This window comes from Cimex lectularius, unplaced genomic scaffold (assembly GCF_000648675.2).
Source record: "Cimex lectularius strain Harlan isolate CLEC.00 unplaced genomic scaffold, Clec_2.1 scaffold188, whole genome shotgun sequence".
In the NCBI taxonomy this organism is placed as follows: Eukaryota; Metazoa; Arthropoda; class Insecta; order Hemiptera; family Cimicidae; genus Cimex; species Cimex lectularius.
In genome coordinates this window covers 411,561-434,121 of record NW_019392882.1, presented here as the reverse complement: position 1 = coordinate 434,121, position 22,561 = coordinate 411,561, and the positions used below count along the sequence as shown (strand labels likewise).

General features: G+C 37.6%; 1 protein-coding gene across 1 annotated transcript in view; it reads right to left on the bottom strand.

The window, feature by feature from the left end:
- The window catches only part of LOC106660793 (lachesin-like), a 329,309-nt gene that overhangs the window by 56,123 nt on the left and 250,625 nt on the right, over positions 1 to 22,561 (bottom strand). The window contains exons 4-5 of the mRNA XM_014383725.2: positions 12,607 to 12,814; positions 2,551 to 2,706 (exon numbers count right to left, since the gene is read on the bottom strand). Of these exons, the coding sequence (XP_014239211.2) occupies positions 2,551 to 2,706; positions 12,607 to 12,814 (364 nt within the window). The remainder of the gene's footprint in view (positions 1 to 2,550; positions 2,707 to 12,606; positions 12,815 to 22,561) is intronic.

Genomic DNA, 22,561 nt, shown 5'->3' with positions numbered 1-22,561 from the left:
TTTTTATACAGTCATGGTTTGAAAGGAATAAATTGCTGCTGTAGACAAACTGATGAAGGATAATGCTCGAATTCTGTTTGGCAGACGAAAATAGCGAAGGTTGACAGCCCGCAATAATCGGAAGCTATCATCGTCCAGAAGTAAGACTTTGTCCAATGTTTGTTTTTTTACTACAGCTCTTATTCACAAAAGAAAAACTATATAATATCAATTGTCTAAGTTAAATGAATTTAAAAAAAATTGATATGTTTGGGACTATGTAATAAGCAATAGCTGCTGCAGAAAATGATACCAGCAAAAGAACTATTTCTATGAAATAAAAAAAAAATGTTAGAATTAAATAAGAATATCACATTCCTTACAACTGCAAAGCAGGTTTTTATCATTGGCAATTTTTTTCAAAAATTATTAAAAGTATGATATCACTTTCCATACAAATGGAATGTAATTATTTTGAAAGTGACACCAACGGTTAATACGTTTGCAGAGCTCAAAGTGTGATAAAAATTAAAAAACTCTATATTTTAAACATTTGAAGCGTAATAAAAATAGTACCCAAAGTTTTCCAAACGGAAAATCTTTATGTTCATGGTGCTTTTTGCATGATTATGTTTCTTAAAGTTAATGAACTATAGCGGTATAAAACCATAATCTGTCCATAAAATGATCACATTATTGATGCCTAATTTTTCAAGTAACTCGCCAAAAGCAATGATCAATAGAGTTGTAACATCTCTTAATATTACTGTTTTATTGTGTTTTCATTGAGCTTTATGGGTAATAACATTGAATAAACCGGCCTAGTGTGCAGCCAGTTGGTCGTAACGACCCGAAAATGGTCCCAATCGATTCGACAGAACAATATTTAGGAGAATTTAACTATAAATATATAATTAGTATTTCCAAAGTACATTAGAAAGTGTTGGCTATTTTTGAAGGTGTTTTCATTCTGAACAGCGACTTATCACTGGAAGGGTTCCGAATTCGACTTGAGGACTGTCGTGAATTGAACCTGGAACCCTTCCAGTGATGAGTGGCCATAAAAGATCAAAACAACCGAAAAATAGAAAAAACTTTTTAAAGTATCTTAGAATACTAGTTAAATATTAGTTTGTAGTGAGTACTTCCAAATATTTTTTTTAAAATACCGCAGCCCCAGCGGATTTTTAAGAAATAATGGCTTACACTATTCTAAAATTATTGAATGTTTATATTATACTTAAGGAGCATCCAATTTGGTAAGGAAATTTTATCCTATAGTTTCTTTCGCATAGTAGTTTGAGGATTTTCTCAAAGGCCTTTGTCATCAAACGATTTGTCATTTTTTTCACGTTTTTCACAATTTTATAAACTTTTATGTTTGAATAGCAGCAAACAAAATAGTAACCTTATGTGCTGTAGATATGCTGTCCAAACATTCAATTTTGACTTATAAATTATGGCAATTTTTTCACGTGTTATTTTGGCGATATTTAACTTTTAGTGAACCGATTTTTACGCGGTTTTTGCCATTTATTTACAAAATCGAAGATATTGATTACTTTGTCAACTAACTGTATTTATTGTTAGATATTTGGATGTCAGCGTACTTGTTTATCTCCAGGTTTCCCCAATAAACTGCTCAACTTAAAAAAATTAGCAAATACTTACGTAGTATAAACTTTTCTAACGGTAAAATAGTTTTTAAAAAATATTTTTAAGAAATTGATAAATGTAATTCTATTCAAATGTAATGTCTGAAAGTAGAGCTTACGCTAAAAAGCTTATATTTCTTGTCTAAGTTGAGATTTTTTGAAATATTGCAAAGAGGCACTAAGTAAATTGACACCCTGTATCTTATTATTGCCATTAGCATCAAACAAAATAGTAACCTTATGTGCTGTAGATATGCTGTCCAAACATTCAATTTTGACTTATAAATTATGGCAATTTTTTAGACTCGCATCGTCGGCGTACGAAGATTTTAAATAAATTTCGGTTTTAAACTTGCTTCTTTCGAGTAAACTTTTCCAACATTCATTTCAACTCCAAATTTGTTCAGTTGACAATTTACCACCTGCGTTAATAAACTACTTGGAAGATTTTGACTCCACGACGTCTGACTGGATCCTTATTTGAGATTGACATTGTTTTTTTAAAGTCGCTGGGCCGGTGTCATTACCTGAGATTGATGACTGCCCCATTCACCGTCCCCAGTTTGAAAGTCATTCTCGGCAAGACTTTCAAAACAGCGTTACTCGGAAAATTAAAAACAGCAACCAAAATTGCTCTTTTGTACTTTATTAATAAACTGGCCGGCAATCTAACCCATTTTGGACGTGAAGTTTTAACGAAATGAAAATATCTTTTGGTGATTTTTTTAGAATGTTCAATTAGATGTTTAATTTTTTTTTCAACTTGTGGACAAAAGCATGAATATAATTACAGATGCTATTTACTAACACACATGAAAAATCTGGACTCAACCATTGGCAATACCGTTCTTGCATGAAACCGATAGTTAAATAAATAATGTTCTACATCAAGGAAAGAAAAACGACTCTTTCTTACCCATGTCGCCATTGTAATTGATGTCTTTTCCGTCCTCCCGCCTCCACATGACATAAGGGTCTGGATAACCCTGCGCCCTGCACTGCAGGGTCACATCGCCGGCTTCCCTTACGACCAGATCCGGTGATGAGTCCCTTTCCACTATCCGGGGTGGAACTGGAACAAAAAAAACGTATTTTTATTCTGTGTGTTTACAAGTCTTGCGAGACGGAACCATGATTTTCTCCTTGACCTAAAATTTACGAGCAAGGGATAATCTTTTTTTTGAAAATGTAATCGTTTATAGACAGTAATAATTTTGTTTATATACAACCATTTATACATGAAAGAGATTTCAGTATCTTTAGTAGAGCCAGCAGTGACGAAAAGGGAAAGATACCCCACCGCCTGTGACCTAACTGATGTCTCAATCCCGAAAGGAATGCACTGGCAGAAAGATATATTAAATTTAATATATGTTCCATAGTGAGAGAAATTTAATATATATNGAGTGTGTGTGCGTGTGTGTGTGTGTGTGTGTGTGTGTGTGTGCGCGCGCGCGTGTGTGTGGTGATTAGTGACCGTTATTCGTAGATTATTCGGAAATCGTGAGATGCAGTCTTGTGTGACGTAGGTTTCAGAAAAACATTTTCTTTATCGTGCCAACGTTTCGATCTTTATTGAGATCATCTTCAATGCCTGGGATTTACAAACATTGTTTACATTTAACAAATATATGTATGACGTGGAACAAAGTGAATTTATACAATGCAAAAAAATATTGTTTATATTCAATCAAAGTATTTCTACTCACTCAAAGTGTTTGTTTTCCGCGTGTACGTAGTGAGTGTGTAAGAAATCTATTTTTTAAGATGTATATATATATATATATATATGAATTTGTTTAAATTTAATCTCTGTATATTGCTTGGTTAAACGATTATTGTTGTTGAAGAAAAAGAAGCTTCTCGCACATTGTAAATATTCAGTTTGTTCCATACAAAAAGAACCTTTTTTTAATATATAATTTGCTTATTTTGTATCTATTGTTTACTTTGTTACTGTACTTCTTTACTTCTACTTCTTTATCTCTTTCTTACTGTACAATATTCAGCCCTACAAACTTTCAATGGGCAATGAATTCTCTATAATAAACGTAGTTTATAGATTTTGTTTCACCCCTTTACCATGCGTTTGAGCCAGTTTGTAAACCGCAGGCTCATTTTTTCAGCATAATATTATTATGGATGAGGTAAAGCTGGAAACTAGTGTAGGAAAGGGTACATTAAAGTGAAGTCACACGAGACTTGTAAGTAGAACTTATGCCTCCTGGGGGGCTTCCCTCCAGGCCGTTCGTTGGAGGCGGTGAGGGTTGGAAAAGCCAGTTGATAAAAATCCACCCCAGCCTTATTTATCTGGCGATAAACACGGTTCCGATTAGACTCGAATTGAGATACTTGGCTTTGCCCCGCTTTAGTAAATTTAAAGGGGGTGAGGCCTTTATAAGAAAAGGTGGTTACTTAATTTATTATTGGACAATTTGTTACCTTTGGTAGTAATTTGCTGACTGACGCTCAATGGAGAAGGGGAGGGATCCTCGGGGAACAAATACTATAGTCGGGCGCCACACTATTTAAGTCAGGGAAAATAGTGAATCCCTAAAAAAAGCAAAGGGGAAAAGAAAAGAAAAGGAGAGAAAAAAAAAATATAGACCCCCAAACGCACTCGAACCGCGAACCTTCTAGTCTTAAAACGAAGATGATACCCCTGCGCTACAAGCTGCCTTGTTAATACCAGACTGTTCACCTTATTCAATCTTTAAATTCAGTGGATCGGCCTTCGCCAGGGATCGGAATACAAAATCGAAACGAAACAAGTAAATAAATAAGTAATTAAAAAAAATTATAATAATAATGACGACAACAACAACAACAAACAAAATTCTATTAATTACCATTTGCTTTTATAATAAATTACCTCGCGAAGGCCTCGCAAACAAAATTAAATTCACAATACTTGGAGTATCTTCTCCAAAAAAAAAAGAGAAAAAAAACTCTTAACAACACAAAAAAAAAAAAAAAAAAAACCTCTTCCTTTGGTTTAAATACACAAAAAAAAATAAAACAACTAACTGTTCTCAAACGTTGGACTTCTCCGGAGGTCTCGAATCGCCGCCTGTCCTCCTAACTCCTTCCCGGAGGTAGGTCCTGTTCCCAGAGGAGAATGACCGTGTCCGACGCTGGAAAAAATGAGAAGGATCTCCCTTGCTCTTCCGATTTTCCTCCTTTTTTCGTTCCTTTCTCTCTTCTCTCTGTCCACACGCTCGCCTTGCCTGCTTCCGCCTGCCACCACGCGTCCGCCGCCACCCGTCCACCGTCGTGTTTTTCCGGCCTCCGCCGTCTCAATTCACGATCTAGGCGTCCACCACGTTAGAGGTACCCCTTACAAAAAAACATGGAATTTTTCCGACCCCTAACGTCGAAAATTATATACTTTTCTAAAATTTCCCACCGGGAGTCCCAAAATCGGGGAGGTGAACAGTCCGGGCGTAACATTCCCCTCTTTCCTCGAGAAAAAAAAAGATTTTTTTTTTCTTTATATTTTACATTTTTATTTTTTTTTTTTAACTCTCTGACCTAGGTATCCTATCACTGCGTGGGGATTGAAAGGAGGTATCTCTGGGGGTATCCCAGTCGGTCGAAGGATGGGGTTTTAAATCTTTAATGTGCCAATCACCAATATCCTTGCCAGTTAAATCCTCCAATTGGTACACCAGAGGCCCTTTTTTTTGTTTTACCCGACACTTCTGGAACAATGGTGCCAGCTTCCCAGCTTTGTAGTTTGCTGCATCCGATAGAGCAAACGTCTTCCTCCAGACGATGTCTCCAATTGCCAGGTCCATGTCTCTCCTCCTCAGATTATACCGCTTTCGGCTATTCTCGTAGGCCTTGTCCAACCGGAGTTGGACATCTTGGTAAACCTGGTTCAGACTCTTCAGCCTCCCAACCCATTCCGAATGGTCCTTAGTCCCTGAATGTAATTCTGCTAGTCCTACTTCGTTCCCTTTCCTTTTCAATTCTCGACCAAAATTTAGGAACGAAGGCGAATATCCGGTAACTTCATGGACGGCCGTTTTTAAGGCGAATTCGAAATGTTTGAGATTAACGTCCCAGTGCCGGTGATTGTCTTTTAGGTACGAGGATATCATTGTTTTTATCACGCGGTTCACCCTCTCCACTGGGTTCGCTTGAGGGTGATATTTCGGAGTGTACCACACTTTTATATCATAACTTCTGGCCATCTGTTGGAATTCCTTACTCCGGAATTGGACACCGTTGTCACATATAACGACTTCCGGGGCTCCAAACGTTAAGATCGCCTCATTCTCAACTACGGATGCGACATTCTTAGCGGAGGCCGTCCTAAGAGGGTGCATGATCGTGTACTTGGTAAAGGTATCGTTGATGGTGATTATGTACTTCTTCTGTGAGGAACTGGGTGGGAGAGGCCCTATGATATCCACCGACACCATCTGCCACGGGCGACTGACCGCGCGGCGTGTACCCATCAGGCCAGGGGGGGCCTGTTGCAGGGGTTTCTGGGATAGGCTAGTTTCGCATCTAGCCACGTATTTCGACACATCGGATGCCATTCCCCGCCAATAGTAAGTCCCTTTCAACCGCCCCAGCGTTTTGAAGATCCCTAAGTGTCCTGACAAGGGGCTGTCATGAAACTCCTTTAAGATTTCCTTCCGGGAAGATTGCGGCACTACATATCTCCACGGATTCTCTTCTTCGAACCATCTGTTTTTCTTGTTTATCCGCTTATACAGCTGCGACCCTTCTACTTTCCAGTCAGGATATCTCTCCGGGCTCTGGTTAACCTTCTGGATCATCCGTGTATACCAAGGTTCTAACTGCTTTTCTCCTATAGTTGACACGTCATGGAGTCTTGATAGTGCATCAGCCGCAGCATGGAGTTTGCCTGGGCGGTGCACAATTTCAAAATCGTGCTGTTGTAATTTGATTGCCCACCTGGCCAGACGCCCTCGCGGATCTTTTAAGTTATTCAGCCACTTCAGGGACTGATGGTCTGTCACTACCTGAAAGTGACCACCTTCCACATAAGGAAGAAACTTTTCAATGGCCCACAAAACTGCCAAGCATTCTTGCTCTGTTGTGCTATACTTCCTCTCAGCCGGTGTTAGGCTACGACTAGCATAAGCAATTACGTGTTCTCCCTCCTCAACGTACTGGGATAAGATCGCCCCTAGTCCGGTGTGGCTGGCGTCAGTCTGTATCACAAAAGGCTTCGTATGGTCCGGACATGTCAAAATCGGTGCCGACACTAGTTTTTCCTTTAGAACATCAAAGGCTTCTTCCTGTTCTCTTCCCCAGGACCACTTCTTTCCTTTCTTTAGAAGTGCCGTAAGTGGAGCAACAATCGTAGCAAAATTTGGCACGAAACGCCGATACCAGGAGGCTAGGCCCACAAATCTTCTCACCTGTCTCACGCTGCGCGGGCTGGGATAGTTCAGGATAACCTCCACCTTCTCGGGGTCTACTTGCAGGCCATTGTGATTCACTATGTATCCCAGAAATTTTAGTTCTGACCGACAAAACCGGGATTTCTCCCAGTTAACTGTTAGGTGGGCCTCGCTTAACCTCTTGAAAACCTCGTTCAGGATATTCAGGTGTTGTTCAAAATCCACCGATACTATCACTATGTCATCCAAGTATACGAACACAAACGGCTCCAGATCCGAGCCAAGCACATCATCGATTAGTCTCTGCCAAGTGGCCGGGGAATTATGTAGGCCAAAGGGCATTCGATTAAAATGGAAGAGGCCTCGATTTGGAACGGTGAATGCCGTTTTTTCCTTACTACCCTCCTCCATAGGGACTTGCCAGTAGGCGCTTTTAATATCCATGGAAGAGAGGAACTTTGCATCTCTAAGGCGGTCCAGAATATGGGTCACATATGGCAGAGGGTAAGCGTCCCTTTTGGTGACCGAATTAACCTTTCTGTAATCGACACAGAATCTATGGGTGCCGTCGGGTTTTTTGACGAGAACTACTGGCGAAGACCATGCACTTTTCGATGGCTCAATAATCCCCTCCTTCAACATCTCGTCAAGCTCGTTGTCTAGGATCTTCTGAATGGGCGGAGAAACGGGATAGTATCTTTGTTTAATAGGTCGATGTTCACCTGTGTCGATTATGTGAGTGACCTTCGAAGTACACCCGATCCTGGGGGAGCCTTTTAAATTCCACTGCTTCAGCACAGTCTTCAATCTGTACCGTTGGTCATCGGTCAAATCAGTCTCGTCTTTTAAGCATGTCTCCATCTTATCGATCGCATTTATGTTGTCTCCCGTGTCTCTCTCATCATCCCTCTCGGAGAATGCTGGGGTAATCTTCATTTTGTTCCAAAAATCCATTCCCAAGATGATTGGGGTTGTCAGTCCTGGCACGATGCAAAAGTTGATTAATTTCACTCGCGCTCCTAGTTTCACGGGCACCATTGTACAACCCGATACATTCAAGGCTTCGCCATGGGCCACTGTCAAACATAATCCGGGTTCCGTATACATCTTCAGCCCTAACGTAGAAATTTGGTCCCAGAAAACTTTGCTCATCACGGACCGCGATGCTCCCGAATCCAAAAGACCAGAAACGATTAGTCCTAATATGTCTATTTTAACAAAGGGTCGAGGGTCGCGGCCCTTAGCATAAAGGTGGGGGAGGGAGCATAACCGTCGGCCACTCGCAGCTTCTCTTACCACCGCTAACCACTCCTCCCATTCTATCTTAGTTGTGAACTGACGTCTGGGAGCCAAGCCTCGTCCCCTTAGGCTTGACTCGTCTGACCGTTTCCCGGGACTGAACGGCAGGTTGGGCATTGTGACTTAAACATCTCTTTACGGCCGCAGCCGGTGCAAAACTGTCTCTTGGGGTCTGGGCAACGCCTGAACGCATGACCGTTGCCATCGCAGTTCCAACATCGGAACTCCGGCTTCGGCGGGTTATTGAGGGGGCAGACAGGTTCCTCAATAGCTTGGATGTTGACTTCTTGCCTTCGACGGGGGGGCGTGTATGCCAGGTCGGGTTCCAACGAATCTCTCGGCAAGGGGGGTGGCCGTTGGGCCGAGATCCTTCTCCTAGTTTCTTCTAGTTTCCTGCCTACGGTCACTAACTCATTCAAGCTTTCAATGTTCTGGAGGCTCAATCGTTCCAGGTAATAGGGCTGAAGATTCCCTCGCACAACCTGTAACATTTCCGACTGAGAGGGAAGCTGAGGGAGGCGATGGAAATAATTTTTCATTACCGCCACATAAAAACCAATAGATTCCGTTGGCCCTTGGGTCCTCTGACGAATTTCATCCCACAATCGGAAATGGTAGTCTGCTGGTTCGTACTCCGCTCGTAACTCGGCGACTAGTTCCTTCCAAGTACCGACTTCTCTCCGTACAGCTCTGTACCAAACCAAGGCTTTTCCCCGGAATAGATCGAAGGCCGAATCGAAGAGGTCTCGTTCACTCACGTTCCTCGAGAGCATTAGTTCTTCGACTGTTTCAAGAAATGCGTGGAGACTGAGTTCATCGTTCTCTCCAGAAAAATGAATTTTCCAATCTTTCGGAGGAATTTGCGTCTTCCGAAGTACTACTGGGGGCTCGACCGGAGTCTCGAACAAGACCCTGGCCGATCGAGGTTCCTCCGGGATCCGTTGAGGTGTGAATTCCTCTTCTTCCGATTCTCCTTCGGCACCCTCATTCTCCGGTCTCGAGGTGGAAGCGGAATGTTTCAACTGTCCTGCAAGTAGATCTCCTTTCTCGACTACCTTCTGGGGTGGTCCACCCGCAGAGGAAACATCCTCCATCCACTCCAAACACTCCTCCAACAACCTTGACTTCGTCTGTTTCTCCTCATCAGATCCGGGAGAAAGCCGTGACAAACGATTGGTCACGTGCTGTAACTTGGCATCTATTTTCTTGAAGTCCACTCTATTGCCCTTTAGGAACTCCTCGATTTTTGGTCTAAGGGTCTCAATTTTTCCCGAGCATATGTTCAGTTCTTCTCCCGTATTCGAGGGAAGGTGTATGGGTGAGGCCAGTCTGCCTTCAGCTTCCAACTTAAGCAGCCTTCGTACCCTTTTACGCAACTCATCTACATCTGCGTGCTCCGGAGAGGCCCCCCGGATAGACAGTTCGTATTCCAACTCGTCTCGGTTCAATCTATTTACGTCCATCTTCATGTTTTGTAGAGATAATATTTTTTTCTTCACAATGAATTTTCTGAAAATAGTTTAGTTCCCCTTCTGACAACAGGTCCCTGTTCGGGCGCCAATTTGTTACCTTTGGTAGTAATTTGCTGACTGACGCTCAATGGAGAAGGGGAGGGATCCTCGGGGAACAAATACTATAGTCGGGCGCCACACTATTTAATTCAGGGAAAATAGTGAATCCCTAAAAAAAGCAAAGGGGAAAAGAAAAGAAAAGGAGAGAAAAAAAAAATATAGACCCCCAAACGCACTCGAACCGCGAACCTTCTAGTCTTAAAACGAAGATGATACCCCTGCGCTACAAGCTGCCTTGTTAATACCAGACTGTTCACCTTATTCAATCTTTAAATTCAGTGGATCGGCCTTCGCCAGGGATCGGAATACAAAATCGAAACGAAACAAGTAAATAAATAAGTAATTAAAAAAAATTATAATAATAATGACGACAACAACAACAAAATTCTATTAATTACAATTTGCTTTTATAATAAATTACCTCGCGAAGGCCTCGCAAACAAAATTAAATTCACAATACTTGGAGTATCTTCTCCAAAAAAAAAAGAGAAAAAAAACTCTTAACAACACAAAAAAAAAAAAAAAAAACCTCTTCCTTTGGTTTAAATACACAAAAAAAAATAAAACAACTAACTGTTCTCAAACGTTGGACTTCTCCGGAGGTCTCGAATCGCCGCCTGTCCTCCTAACTCCTTCCCGGAGGTAGGTCCTGTTCCCAGAGGAGAATGACCGTGTCCGACGCTGGAAAAAATGAGAAGGATCTCCCTTGCTCTTCCGATTTTCCTCCTTTTTTCGTTCCTTTCTCTCTTCTCTCTGTCCACACGCTCGCCTTGCCTGCTTCCGCCTGCCACCACGCGTCCGCCGCCACCCGTCCACCGTCGTGTTTTTCCGGCCTCCGCCGTCTCAATTCACGATCTAGGCGTCCACCACGTTAGAGGTACCCCTTACAAAAAAACATGGAATTTTTCCGACCCCTAACGTCGAAAATTATATACTTTTCTAAAATTTCCCACCGGGAGTCCCAAAATCGGGGAGGTGAACAGTCCGGGCGTAACAAATTGTCTGCATAATTATCCATATAAATACATAGTTTTTCTTTTTCTCGATAAAAGAAAATTCTGCTTTCACTTTAACTAGTTTACGCTAGGTTTTAAATTGGGAATATCAGTTATAGGTAAACACACTTAAGCCATAATCCAAAACAAGGATAAAGGATTTTTCAATGTTTACATTTTACAGAATTTAAAATGTTTATTCAGTTTCATTTGAATTCTGTTCTATTAATTTCAATTTTTAAACTTAGAAATGCCACTTAGTGGTGAGGATGTTGTGCGTGGTGTGGAACTTATTGATAGACGTTCCATCAAGTATGCTCCTATTGCAAACGGAATTCATTATGAAACACTGCGTCGATACACAATTAGACATTTTCGAGAACCTGTGTCTTACCATAGAAGGCATGGTTCTGGACGCCCTAGGGTAATAGATTTTTGACTTTGAGAATTTTGCGAACCGACACAAGTGTTTCATGACAGTGACACTTGTTCAAGTGATTCATCAGCACCAGGAAGTTCGAGGTGACCAAATTTCTGAAAGCACTGCTCGAAGAAGAAAAAATAAGTATGGTCTGAATAGTTGAACCCCATCGAAAATTTATGGGATAACCTCAAAAGACCAATAAGAACACGTCTAACTGATACACCTGACACTCTCCAAGACCTTGAAAGTATTCTTCGTGAAGAATAGGCTAACCTCCGGCAAAGAGACATTACCAGACTGGTAGAAAGTTTGCTGAGGCGTCTTTGAGATGTTATTAAGGCAAGAGGAGGAAATACGATATTGAAATTTTAATTAAAAATCTAAAACAAAATTAAAACAAATTTTTTCTGTCCGTCGGCAATTTACATTTTTTAAAAACTTTTTTAGAGAAAGGGTCAATTATTAAACGTTAAAAAACGTGAAACTTTGATTAAAAATTAAATAAAATAATTAATAATTTAATAATTAAAACTTATAGAATCCTGTATGTATTATTGTTCCTTTTTAAGAATTTATTTATGTTGTTAATCTAACAAGAAATCGATTATTGTAAAATACCGTTTACTTTTTGCACTGTCTGATACTTGTTTTTCATGAAACTTTTTTTCACTGAAGATGGCATAATACTGTTACCCGTACGGTTGAAAGGTAAACTAATGAAAATTTACATACACAGTTATGTAGTTAGTGTAGATTATTTCAAAACATTTTCATCTACTCGCAGATGGACTACATCAATCACCATCTCAGCTTCATTAAAATTTTTTTAATTGGTGAGGTTTCGTTGCCGGAGGTTACATTTGAGTTATCCGAGAACTCACTTTTATATTTTTTGAAGAAGTTTAAGTTTAAGAAGTTTTTCTGAAACTGCTTACATTTTGTAATAGTCTAATAATGACCGCCCTACCATTGTCTCCACTCAATAAGCTTTTTGACAAAATTATACAGTTTGTTAAAAGTAAAACATAAAATATATTTTTACATTAAATACATTATCGAGGCCTAACAGGGATCCTCTTCACAAATATCTCGGGTACACAATTGACTCAATTCATTTCTCGACTACTTTCAGGCTCCTAAAATGCACTTAATGTAAACACTATTAAGTGTTCTTTTATTTCATCAATCTCAAATATTCCGTATGTCTGCTCGACGATGATACAAAAATAAAATTAATTATTAGTATTACAGCCGTTAAAAATAATCTAGACATAATACATTTAATATGATGAAATCACTTACCAACGACTTGCAAATATCCCTGCTTGCTCCGCATTGGATCCGTGTTGACCTGGCACATATACCATCCTCTGTCAATGTCTTGTACATTGCTTATATGCAGGTACCAGGATCTGTGGTCGTTGTAAGAAAGTGAGACCCGGGGATTCTGAGTGATCACCGAATGGTGTATGGAGAGGATTGTCTGCGTGTCCACCCGGACCCACGCTACCTGAAACCAAAAGATGTCAATTAAAAACATGCATCCAATTAAAAAATCAATAAATAGTTATAATAATTTAATCGTTTCATCTCTTTGAAAAATATTGATTGAAACATTAAATGGAAAAATGTTAGTGGCAAACAACTTGCATTAGCAGTCTTGCCCTCCAAGATACATGAACAATGAAGAGATACCGACTTCCACTCACGTCAAATACTTAGGACTCCTTGATAGCAGACTGACTGGAATCCCCACACAAGACTTAAAAGACAACTCAACAGAAGACTTGGACAATTACGCAGACTACTAGGACCAAAATCCTGGTTGACCATCAGCACTAAACTGACCTTATACAAGACTTTACTGCGACCACGTTGGACATACGGTGTGGAATTGTGGGGTTCCGCCAAACCATCCAATATCCAGCGTATCCAGTCCTTCCAATCAAAAGTCCTCAGACAAATCGTCAAAGCTCCTTTTTACGTCTCTGACCTCACTATTAAACGAAGTTCTCAACTTTCCTTTTGTCCACGAACTGATCCATTCCCGATTCCAAAAATTTCATACCAACTTATCGATCCATCCTAACCCCACCGCAAGAGCCCTCTCCACATTTTCCCATCCCGAGAATCCAACACGTCGCCTAAAACGACGATGGCCCCGAGACCTCCTTGCCCCTTAATCCGTTAAAATGAGTGCCACTGGCTGGCTTCTCATGGCATGGGTCCTCTGGTTGCAGCGCTGGCACAGTATTAAGAAAAAAACCATTGCACCATCTATGAAATATAATATAAAATAAGATAAAAAAATAATAAAACAACCTTTAAAAGCACTAGCAATATTATCGATTTAAGAACATGTAGCTTTCATATCAATAAAATAATTACTTCGATGTGTTGAGGTCAAAATATTAACATACAATATTTTTTACCATTTCGAGTCGAGGATATTGTATGAAAATAAAAGCATAAATGTCTCATAGGAATAACAAGAAAATTAAATAAAAAATATATCTATAATCCCAAAAGAGCAATAAAATACTCTCATCTTTTCACCGCCGTTCTAGACATTTTTCGAACCTTTTTAACTCACATAATATCTACTCCATAAGTTAATAGAATGAGATACGTTTATACGAAATTAGTTTTTTAACTCCAGAGGCATGTTGCGAGAATAACTTTTTTTTCTTTAAGGAAATACTGTTGTATTATGTTGGATAATGCCTACCATATTAGATGACTCATTTTAGCATATGATGTTTGTTCGTTTTCTAAAAGGTACTCAACGCGTACTTGAATATTTAAATTTAATTAAAAATAAATAAACCCATTCTTAATAAATATGCTGCATGCTATTTATTCAAAAAATTATTTGAGTTAATTGCGTTCTACGATTTTAGTATAAACTTTTAAATACTCGTGAATAAAGAGATGAGGGAGGGAGAGAGAGTGTGAGAGGAAGAGGGAGGGAGGGAGGGAGGGAGAGAGAGAGAGAGAGGGAGGGCGAGTGAGTGGTGAGTGTGTGTGTGTGTGTGTGTGAGAGAGAGAGAGAAAGAGAAAGAGAGTGAGAGAGTGTGTGAGAGAGAGAGAGAGAGAGTGACTGAGTTAGATATTGGGAGGAAAAACAAAAAGAGAGAGAAGAAGTGAAAAATGAAATAGTGAAAGAAATAATTACAGCGGGATAGAGAGAATGGACGAGAAAGATTGACAAAGATTGATAGATTGAGAGAGATACATATATAAACGGATAGATAGAATCAAAATGAGTGAAACTGACAGGTAAGCAAATATAAAAAGTATTTTTTGAGGATTAATCATCATCCCGATGGACTGCTGACTCCGTTATTCAAATTAATTTACCTTCTCCGAGCATTTCTATATTAAATAGAAGCTGCAATGTTAGGTAATGATATTAAGGTTAAACCAAGAAAACATTTTGTTGTGTTTTTTGTATATTCATTTGGTAACCCAGTTTTTCAAGATTATTTGGCAAACCTTGGTTAATAGTTCGGTTGTTTTTGACCAATTCAGTTATCCTAATCCCTATTTTAGGTGTTTAGGTGGCGGAATGACGAATCTGCCTGACAGACGACACATCTAGGGCAACTCTATATCTGATTTCAAAATAATTGGTTTGCCAATCTAATATTCTAGCTATTTTCTTTTAATTATTATTATTGAAAACCTGAAAGTAAATTGTTAAGGAATATGTATTCAAAAGATTTTGAATATGCTTCAAATTTTAGTCAACTCTCTATAAATAAAATCTAGTTTAGAAGAAATGTAGATATTAAATTTCCTATTCGGAGATCGTGAGATGCGGTCTGGTGGGACGTAGGTATTAGAAAAACATTTTCTTTATCATGCCAACGTTTCGATCTTTATTGAGATCATCTTCAGGGCCTGAGATTTATAAACATTGTTTACATTTTACAAATACGTGTCGGATGTGAAAAAATGAATCTATACACTGCTAGAAATTTTAGATTCAAAGAAAATAAATTTATACAATGCTGGAAAATTTTAGATTAAAAAAATAAATTTATACAATGCTAGAAAATTTTAGATTAAATCGAAGTATTTATACTCACTCAGTGTTTGTTTTCCGTGTAGATGTGACATTAGGGGGCCAAATTTGGCTTTCCTTTCCCTAATTATCTGTCGTCTATATAATCCTGAAAAGACAATCAGGCCGAATCATTCCCCATTTTTTTCCTATTGTCGGCTCTTATATAAAAATGTCTTTCTATTCCCGACTTCCCTCCCTACCCCATCAAAATCCAACGTATATAAACATAAAACATCAATATCTCACTGGCACTCTCAACATGACACATGAATGACACATCTACACGGAAAACAAACACTTTGAGTGAGTAAAAATACTTCGATTGAATCTAAAAATTTTCTAGCATTGTACAAATTAGTTTTTTTAATCTAAAATTTCTATTATTGTATAAAATCATTTTTTCACATCCTACATGTATTTGTAAAATTTAAACAATATTTATAAATTCCAGGCCCTGAAGATGATCTCAATAAAGATCGAAACGTTGGCACGATAAAGGAAATGTTTTCCGAAAATTACGTCACACCAGACCGCATCTCACGATCTCCGAATAATCATTGACTAACGGTCACTAAACACCACACATTACACAATATGAGGTTTTTTGCTCTAATAATACTGGTAAACTATAATGTTTTTTTAGATGCTTTTTAAAGATATAGTTTTTACCAAAGCTGGCATGCTGTGCAATTTATGAAAGATTTAGTGTTACTTATTATTAAATTAATGATGAAATGATTAATGAAGGATAAAAAATAATGGTAATAATATTTTAAAATAATTGCATGATCTGGATTCTTGAATTAAAATAATCTGGTTTTGTGAAATGTTCAACCATTGCTTTTGTTGTTATATCGGTTACTAAAATACGGGTTAATAATTTTAATTTGTTATGTACTACATTTCTCCGAAAGGTTTTTTTGCTATTGTAGTCTCTTTTGTAAATTTTTCGTACAAAAGAAGCAGGTCATATTTGTAATGAATAGATTGTATAAAATTCCAAAAATTCATCTTGAATAGTGTTCCGCCTGAAGGTAGTCCCGGTTCACAGGATGCCGCTATGCTCTTCAGCCTACAGAAACAATTTCTTGAACACGTAGCTCCAGATATGCTGAGGGAGGGAGATCTAAATACCTCGGAGAAGCGGTGCCCCGGGGCGACTCATACGTGTCTTGACTCCATCCGTCGTGTTTGGCTTCGACAAACCTTGATCCACACCACGGCGGTAAATCGTATTAGGCTCCTACACTCCGCATCACTCGGTCCACTTGCTCCTTGTCACATTAAATAAATACATGTCGATTTTCAACCAGCCGCGAGACAAATGAAAATGAGCCTCGTTCCTCTCATTTCGGCCACCGATTTTTCCATTTTGGGACGTTTTCCATTTATCTGACACAATTCGCCGACTTCATAAGCCTAATTTTCACATTGTTAGCGCCGTCGGACAATGGGATGCGATAATTTTCTGTTAACAGCCCCAACGGGCTGTTTTGTTGGGACACATCAACACCGGGCTTGGACGTGTCAGAAATTGGTTAGAAACAATACAAACCAGTTCATCTATAATTATGCCATTACCACGTTATCAAGCTAATGGGTATTTAGTAATTTTTCGCCAATTACAAAGGTCAGAGACAAACGAACCGATTCACATCCTAATTCAGAATAGATTCATCATCGCGCTAATTTCCCCTTACCAGTCGAATTTACCCTTTTCCATTATAAAATATAATTTAAACAAATATTTGAACCTGATACGGTACAAATTTATTATTGCAATTTTATTACATTAATTTTATTTTGAAAGAAGGTCATGAGCGAAGCCATGAAAAAAGAAAAACCCTTCTTTTCAATCATTTTTTTTCTTTTTTATGAAAAACTGTTATATTTCGGACAGTATAAAAAAACACAAAAAACAAGGAGTTCTTAAATGAGCTTTTGAAGAATTAATCCACTTGATCAATACATTGAAGATATAATTTCGGATTTACATGTTCAACTGAATGAAATTTTCATATTTAAAGGCGATCAAGGATGAAGCAAAATAGTGTTCAACGAAAGAACAGCTTATTTCATTGTACTTTCAAAAAATATTGAAAACATTTTACACATATCATCATCACGCCTACAAATATGAAATTTTTATATTAACCAAACATCATAGATGGGATGAAATTTATATTAAAAAAACTATATACAAAATAAATCAACTAATAAATCACAGTTTTTTCACGAGCTTTTGAGGAATAATACACCTTCATAAGTACAGTGATATTACTTATGAATAATAACTACTGATTCAAAAACGAAAAATGTTCACTTTTTTATTAAAAGGCGAAAGACGATCAAGGATGAGGCTAGACAAAACGCACTTACTTCCTTCATCGAACATTCGAATAATATAAACCCTTCATCCTTCATCCTGCTTATAAGACTATGCGTATTGATAAAAAGGCAATAAATATGCAATTTTTTTAAATGAAAAAATATTATAGAATGGGCAGTTTAAAAATAAAACAACATGTCCTTAATGAGCTCTTGAAGAATTAAACCATTTCATCATTACATTGAAACTATAATTACTGATTTGTAAAAGTGAATAGAATGAAATTTTTATATTTAATGACATTCAAGGATGAGGCCAAAGGAAGAAGGGCTTGTTTCATTGTACTTTCAAAAAATGTTGATGATATTTTATTCACATCATCGTCACACCAACAAGTATGAAATTTTTATATTTACCAAAAATCAGAGATGAGCCAAATTATTTATTTAAGGTTTTATAGTATTGTATATATTTTATTGTATATNTATATATACACTTGTTTCTTTGCCAAACATTCCAAGAATTTATTCCATTCTTCAAGAGGTAATACTAAAAACGTATTTCCAATTAATTAATCTTTAAGTGAGGTATTGGTTGAAATGAAAGTCAGTGCCACGAGCGCGATTTGAACACACGGCTACCACCTGAGCTATCATGACTTCGATCCACTCGGACACCAACTTTGCAGCTCAACCTACCTTTCGAATTTTCCCTCCTTTTTGCCATTCAGTTCAACCAATACCTTACATAAAGATTAATTAATTGAAAGAAGTTGTTTGGTCAATTGGACTACGAAATATAATGTATACAATAAGTAAAACGAAGTAAATTTCACTAATAGCTACCCGTGGCATTTCATTTATCGCTGAGAATCGAATCCTGATTACACGACATTTGAAAAATGGCAAAAAGGAGGGCAAATTCGAAAGGTCGTAGGTTGAGATGGAGAGTTGGTGTCCGAGTGGATCGAAGTCACGATAGCTTAAGTGGTAGAGCAGCAGCGTATTTAGCCGAAGGTCGTGGGTTCGAATCCCGCTCGTAGTACTGACTTTCATTTCAATCAATACCTTACATAAATTCACTAATTTCGTGGTCCGCTTGACCAATTAATACTTTAAAATTAATTAAGGTTTTTAGTTGAGATGAAAAAAAGTTAATGGCACGAGAGGGATTCGAACCCACGACCTTCGGCTAGATACGCCGCTGATCTACCACCTGAGCTATCGTGACCTCCATCCACTCGGACATCAATTCCCCATCTCAACCCCACCTTATGAGTTTTCCCTCCTTTTGCCATTTTTCAAATGTCGTGTAATCGGTTTGGATTCTCGACGACAATTGAAATGGCGACGGAGAGCTTTAGTGAAGTGTACTTCATTTTAATCAATTAAATTCACTAATTTCGTGGTCCGCTTGACCAATTAACCTTAATTAAAAACCATAATTAATTGTAAAGTATTAATTGGTCAAGCGGACACGAAATTAGTGAATTTAATTAATTAAAATGAAGTACACTTCACTAAAGCTCTTCGTCGCCATTTCAATTGTCGTCGAGAATCCAAACCGATTACACGACAAAAGGAGGGAAAACTCATAAGGTGGGGTTGAAATGGGGAGTTGATGTCCAAGTGGATCGAGGTCCCGATAGCTCAGGTAGTAGAGCAGCGGCGTATCTAGCCGAAGGTCGTGGGTTCGAATCCCTCTCGTGCCATTAACTTTTTTTCATCTCAACTAAAAACCTTACATAAAGATTAATTATTTGAAAGAAGTTATTTGGTCAATCGGACCACGAAATATAATGAACTAAAAACGTTGTTCACACCAAAGTAGACTTGCAAGATTCATCATGTGGCAGTAGTCCGCATTGCTTAAAACGAAACTAATATTTATATGCCTCATCTGCTTATGTGTAAATAACATATGTGGCAGAAAATTATTATAATTTTGGTGGGCGGTACGTTCGGGCCAATGGTATTTAGTGAAATGTGCTTTACTTTTCCAAATAACTCTATTCCCACTCTGCTGCTTAGTGACAGTCTCTTCCTTTCTCTCGCTCTTAATTGTAATTAATACATATATATTCACATGTAATACGTGTAATACATCAGACATGTAATTAATATATATATTCACTTCCGATTGTAGTTTAGTTCGCATACGACTTGAGACCAAAAAAACCACGATCAATACAGTTCACTGCTAAATATCCTATGTGATTTTCTATTGAGTTTGGTTAAGCTTATATTTTATATTACCGTAGGCCAGTAATAATTATATATACAAGAAAACGAGTTCAAAACCGAAACGGAATTTGTTCTTATGAAAAGTCTTTAAATTAAATTGTCCGTCCCCTTATCAGAAGGGTTTAATCGTAAATCCCGAAGCAAAGTATAATCCGAGAGTTACAATTTTATTACCGCCTTCACCGGCTATTTTCCACCTCCGAAAAACGGACGCTTTCCTTTTTAGGAAATCGATTACTTCTTCGGGTTTTCCAAAGGTCGACAGGTTGATAAGCCTGACCTGTGTTTGATATTCGTCTTCCAATAAGGGTTGTTTTTATGTCAGAAAATATCACGTTAACAATTTCGATTCGTCCAAACTTATTAGCCAATTAATTTATTTTGAAAAAATATTGAAAAAAATTGAATTAAAAGAATAGGTTTGCATTCTTTCCTAATTTGAAAATCATTATGTAATGCGTTGTTTAAACGGGTTAATCGGACTAATCAATTACATTAGCAATGAAGTTAATGAAAATCCCTTCCTGGTTTTTCATATAATGTAAAATGTTAAGAGCCGCAGAGAAATATAGTATATAATATGTATTTAAATAATAAATAATACATATTTTAATATACAAATTCAAATTTAATTAATATGGTTGCCTAATTCTACATAAAAAACCCAGGGATCTTATCTATTAATTTCAAATACAGTAAAAGGATAATGGCAAAACCGCGGCGCTCATAAAAATAGAAATCGCCCTGCCAAACTGTGGTAAGTTAAGACAGACGTAGGTCTCTGGTCCACTGAGAAAGTGCTATAAAGGCCATACTGACAAGACTACCCACAGGACAATCAAGTATAACCCCTGGGAAACTTTTGGCTGGAAAGCAACGTCATAGATGCCCGTTCGCAAAGATAGATTAAACGGTCGAGCACCCTTTCACTCGTAGAAAGCTCGTGCAGGCAATAATTTGGCATATTGTCGGGCATATGCTAGGTCTTGGGGCACGGCAGTTGGGACAGATCGCTCTCCCGGTATCTCAGGACTATAAAGATTTTATATCATACAGATTCTTTGTCAATATTTAAACATCTATAAAACTTTTTGTCTTTTTTTACCATCTCTTCTTTTTAAATCTAGATATAATGGTTTTTAATAAGTAAATAAATAAAGTTTGTTTACAACTAATCACAGACTAAGACCAAATTTAAACACAATCAAAGAGGACTAGTGTAGGTTACTTTCAATTACGGTTATTTATCTGCGTTTGAGACTTTTACATTAAAATCCTTATTTGGTTGTGTTGTGTTTAACCCCGTCCCGAGAAATATCGAGTACTGTGAGGTGAATGTGTGAGGCCTGGAGAATTATTTAGTTAGTAATTTATTTAGTAAGAAAGTTAATTTATTAGCAAGGATGGAGTAGGTTCGACCCCGCCTTGAGGAATACCGAATATTCTAGGGGAGTGAGGTGCCCACTGTATGTCGGTATGGGGTAGTGACGTATATTTATGTATTGCATGTCTGGAGTGGTAGGTAAGTTAAATTTCACGACGTTGCGATGGTTTGTGATGATTTTTTCACTCAGTTTTTCTTTATTACGGTGGTACAATTTTTCCTTCTTCTTGTTTATGTTGTATTATGATTATTATTAAATATTTACTTTAGATTTCACTTAATTACATTTTTTATCTTAGTGGTTAATTATTCCCTTACAAAACTTCAGACTCTTCGCTCAATTTTTTTGTTTAATTTTTGCTGCTAAAATAAATTGTATATTGCTGCAACCAAGCTGCCTATGATCAGCAGTATAAACAAATCGTTACTGGAAACTGAATAAGTTGATTTCATTTCGTCTACTGAATCCACCCAACTTCTTCTCATCTTATAAAAAATAGCAAGATCCTTCTTTGATCCACTTCCATTTCTTCATTAGTCTTTTATTATTATGAAACGTAGAATAGATTAACGTAGATTTCATTTCTTTTTTTGTGCCTGTCTAAGAAGCTAACTTATCAATCTGTGACTAGATGAATCATAATACTCATGATGTCCTTGTTCTAATAAAATAAATAATTAGAATAATATGGAATTTTTTTTTGTCAGCGCACTAAAAACTTTTGTTCTTTGTGGCACTCTTAGTAGCATGATTGATTCACGCGATAAGAGGATATCTCACAGAAAGAGTTGTTGCTTATAATAAAGTTACAAAAAAACGTTGCAAAATGTGACACGACACCTCTTTTGCTATTTAAACAGGATAATAAAAAGAAAAGAGCGAAAAAAATTAATTATTTAGAAAAGGTTGAAAAATGTTCAAAACAAAATGTGTGTGAGAGAAAATTCAGAAAGAAGAAAATATACCACATTGCAACTATTCCCGAATTAAAGAAGTCGGTAACATCAGTTCGGTGAAATGGTGGTTAGTCATGTGGCAAACTAACTATAAAAAATAATGTTAAATATTTACAACATTTTTCAATCATGGTGGTATTTAGTGACAATTAGTCAATGATTATTCGGAGATCGTGGGATGCAGTCTGGTGTGACGTAGGTTTTAGAAAGAAAATTTCTTTATCGACCTAACGTTTCGATCTTTATTGCTTTGAAGATGATCTCAATAAAGATCG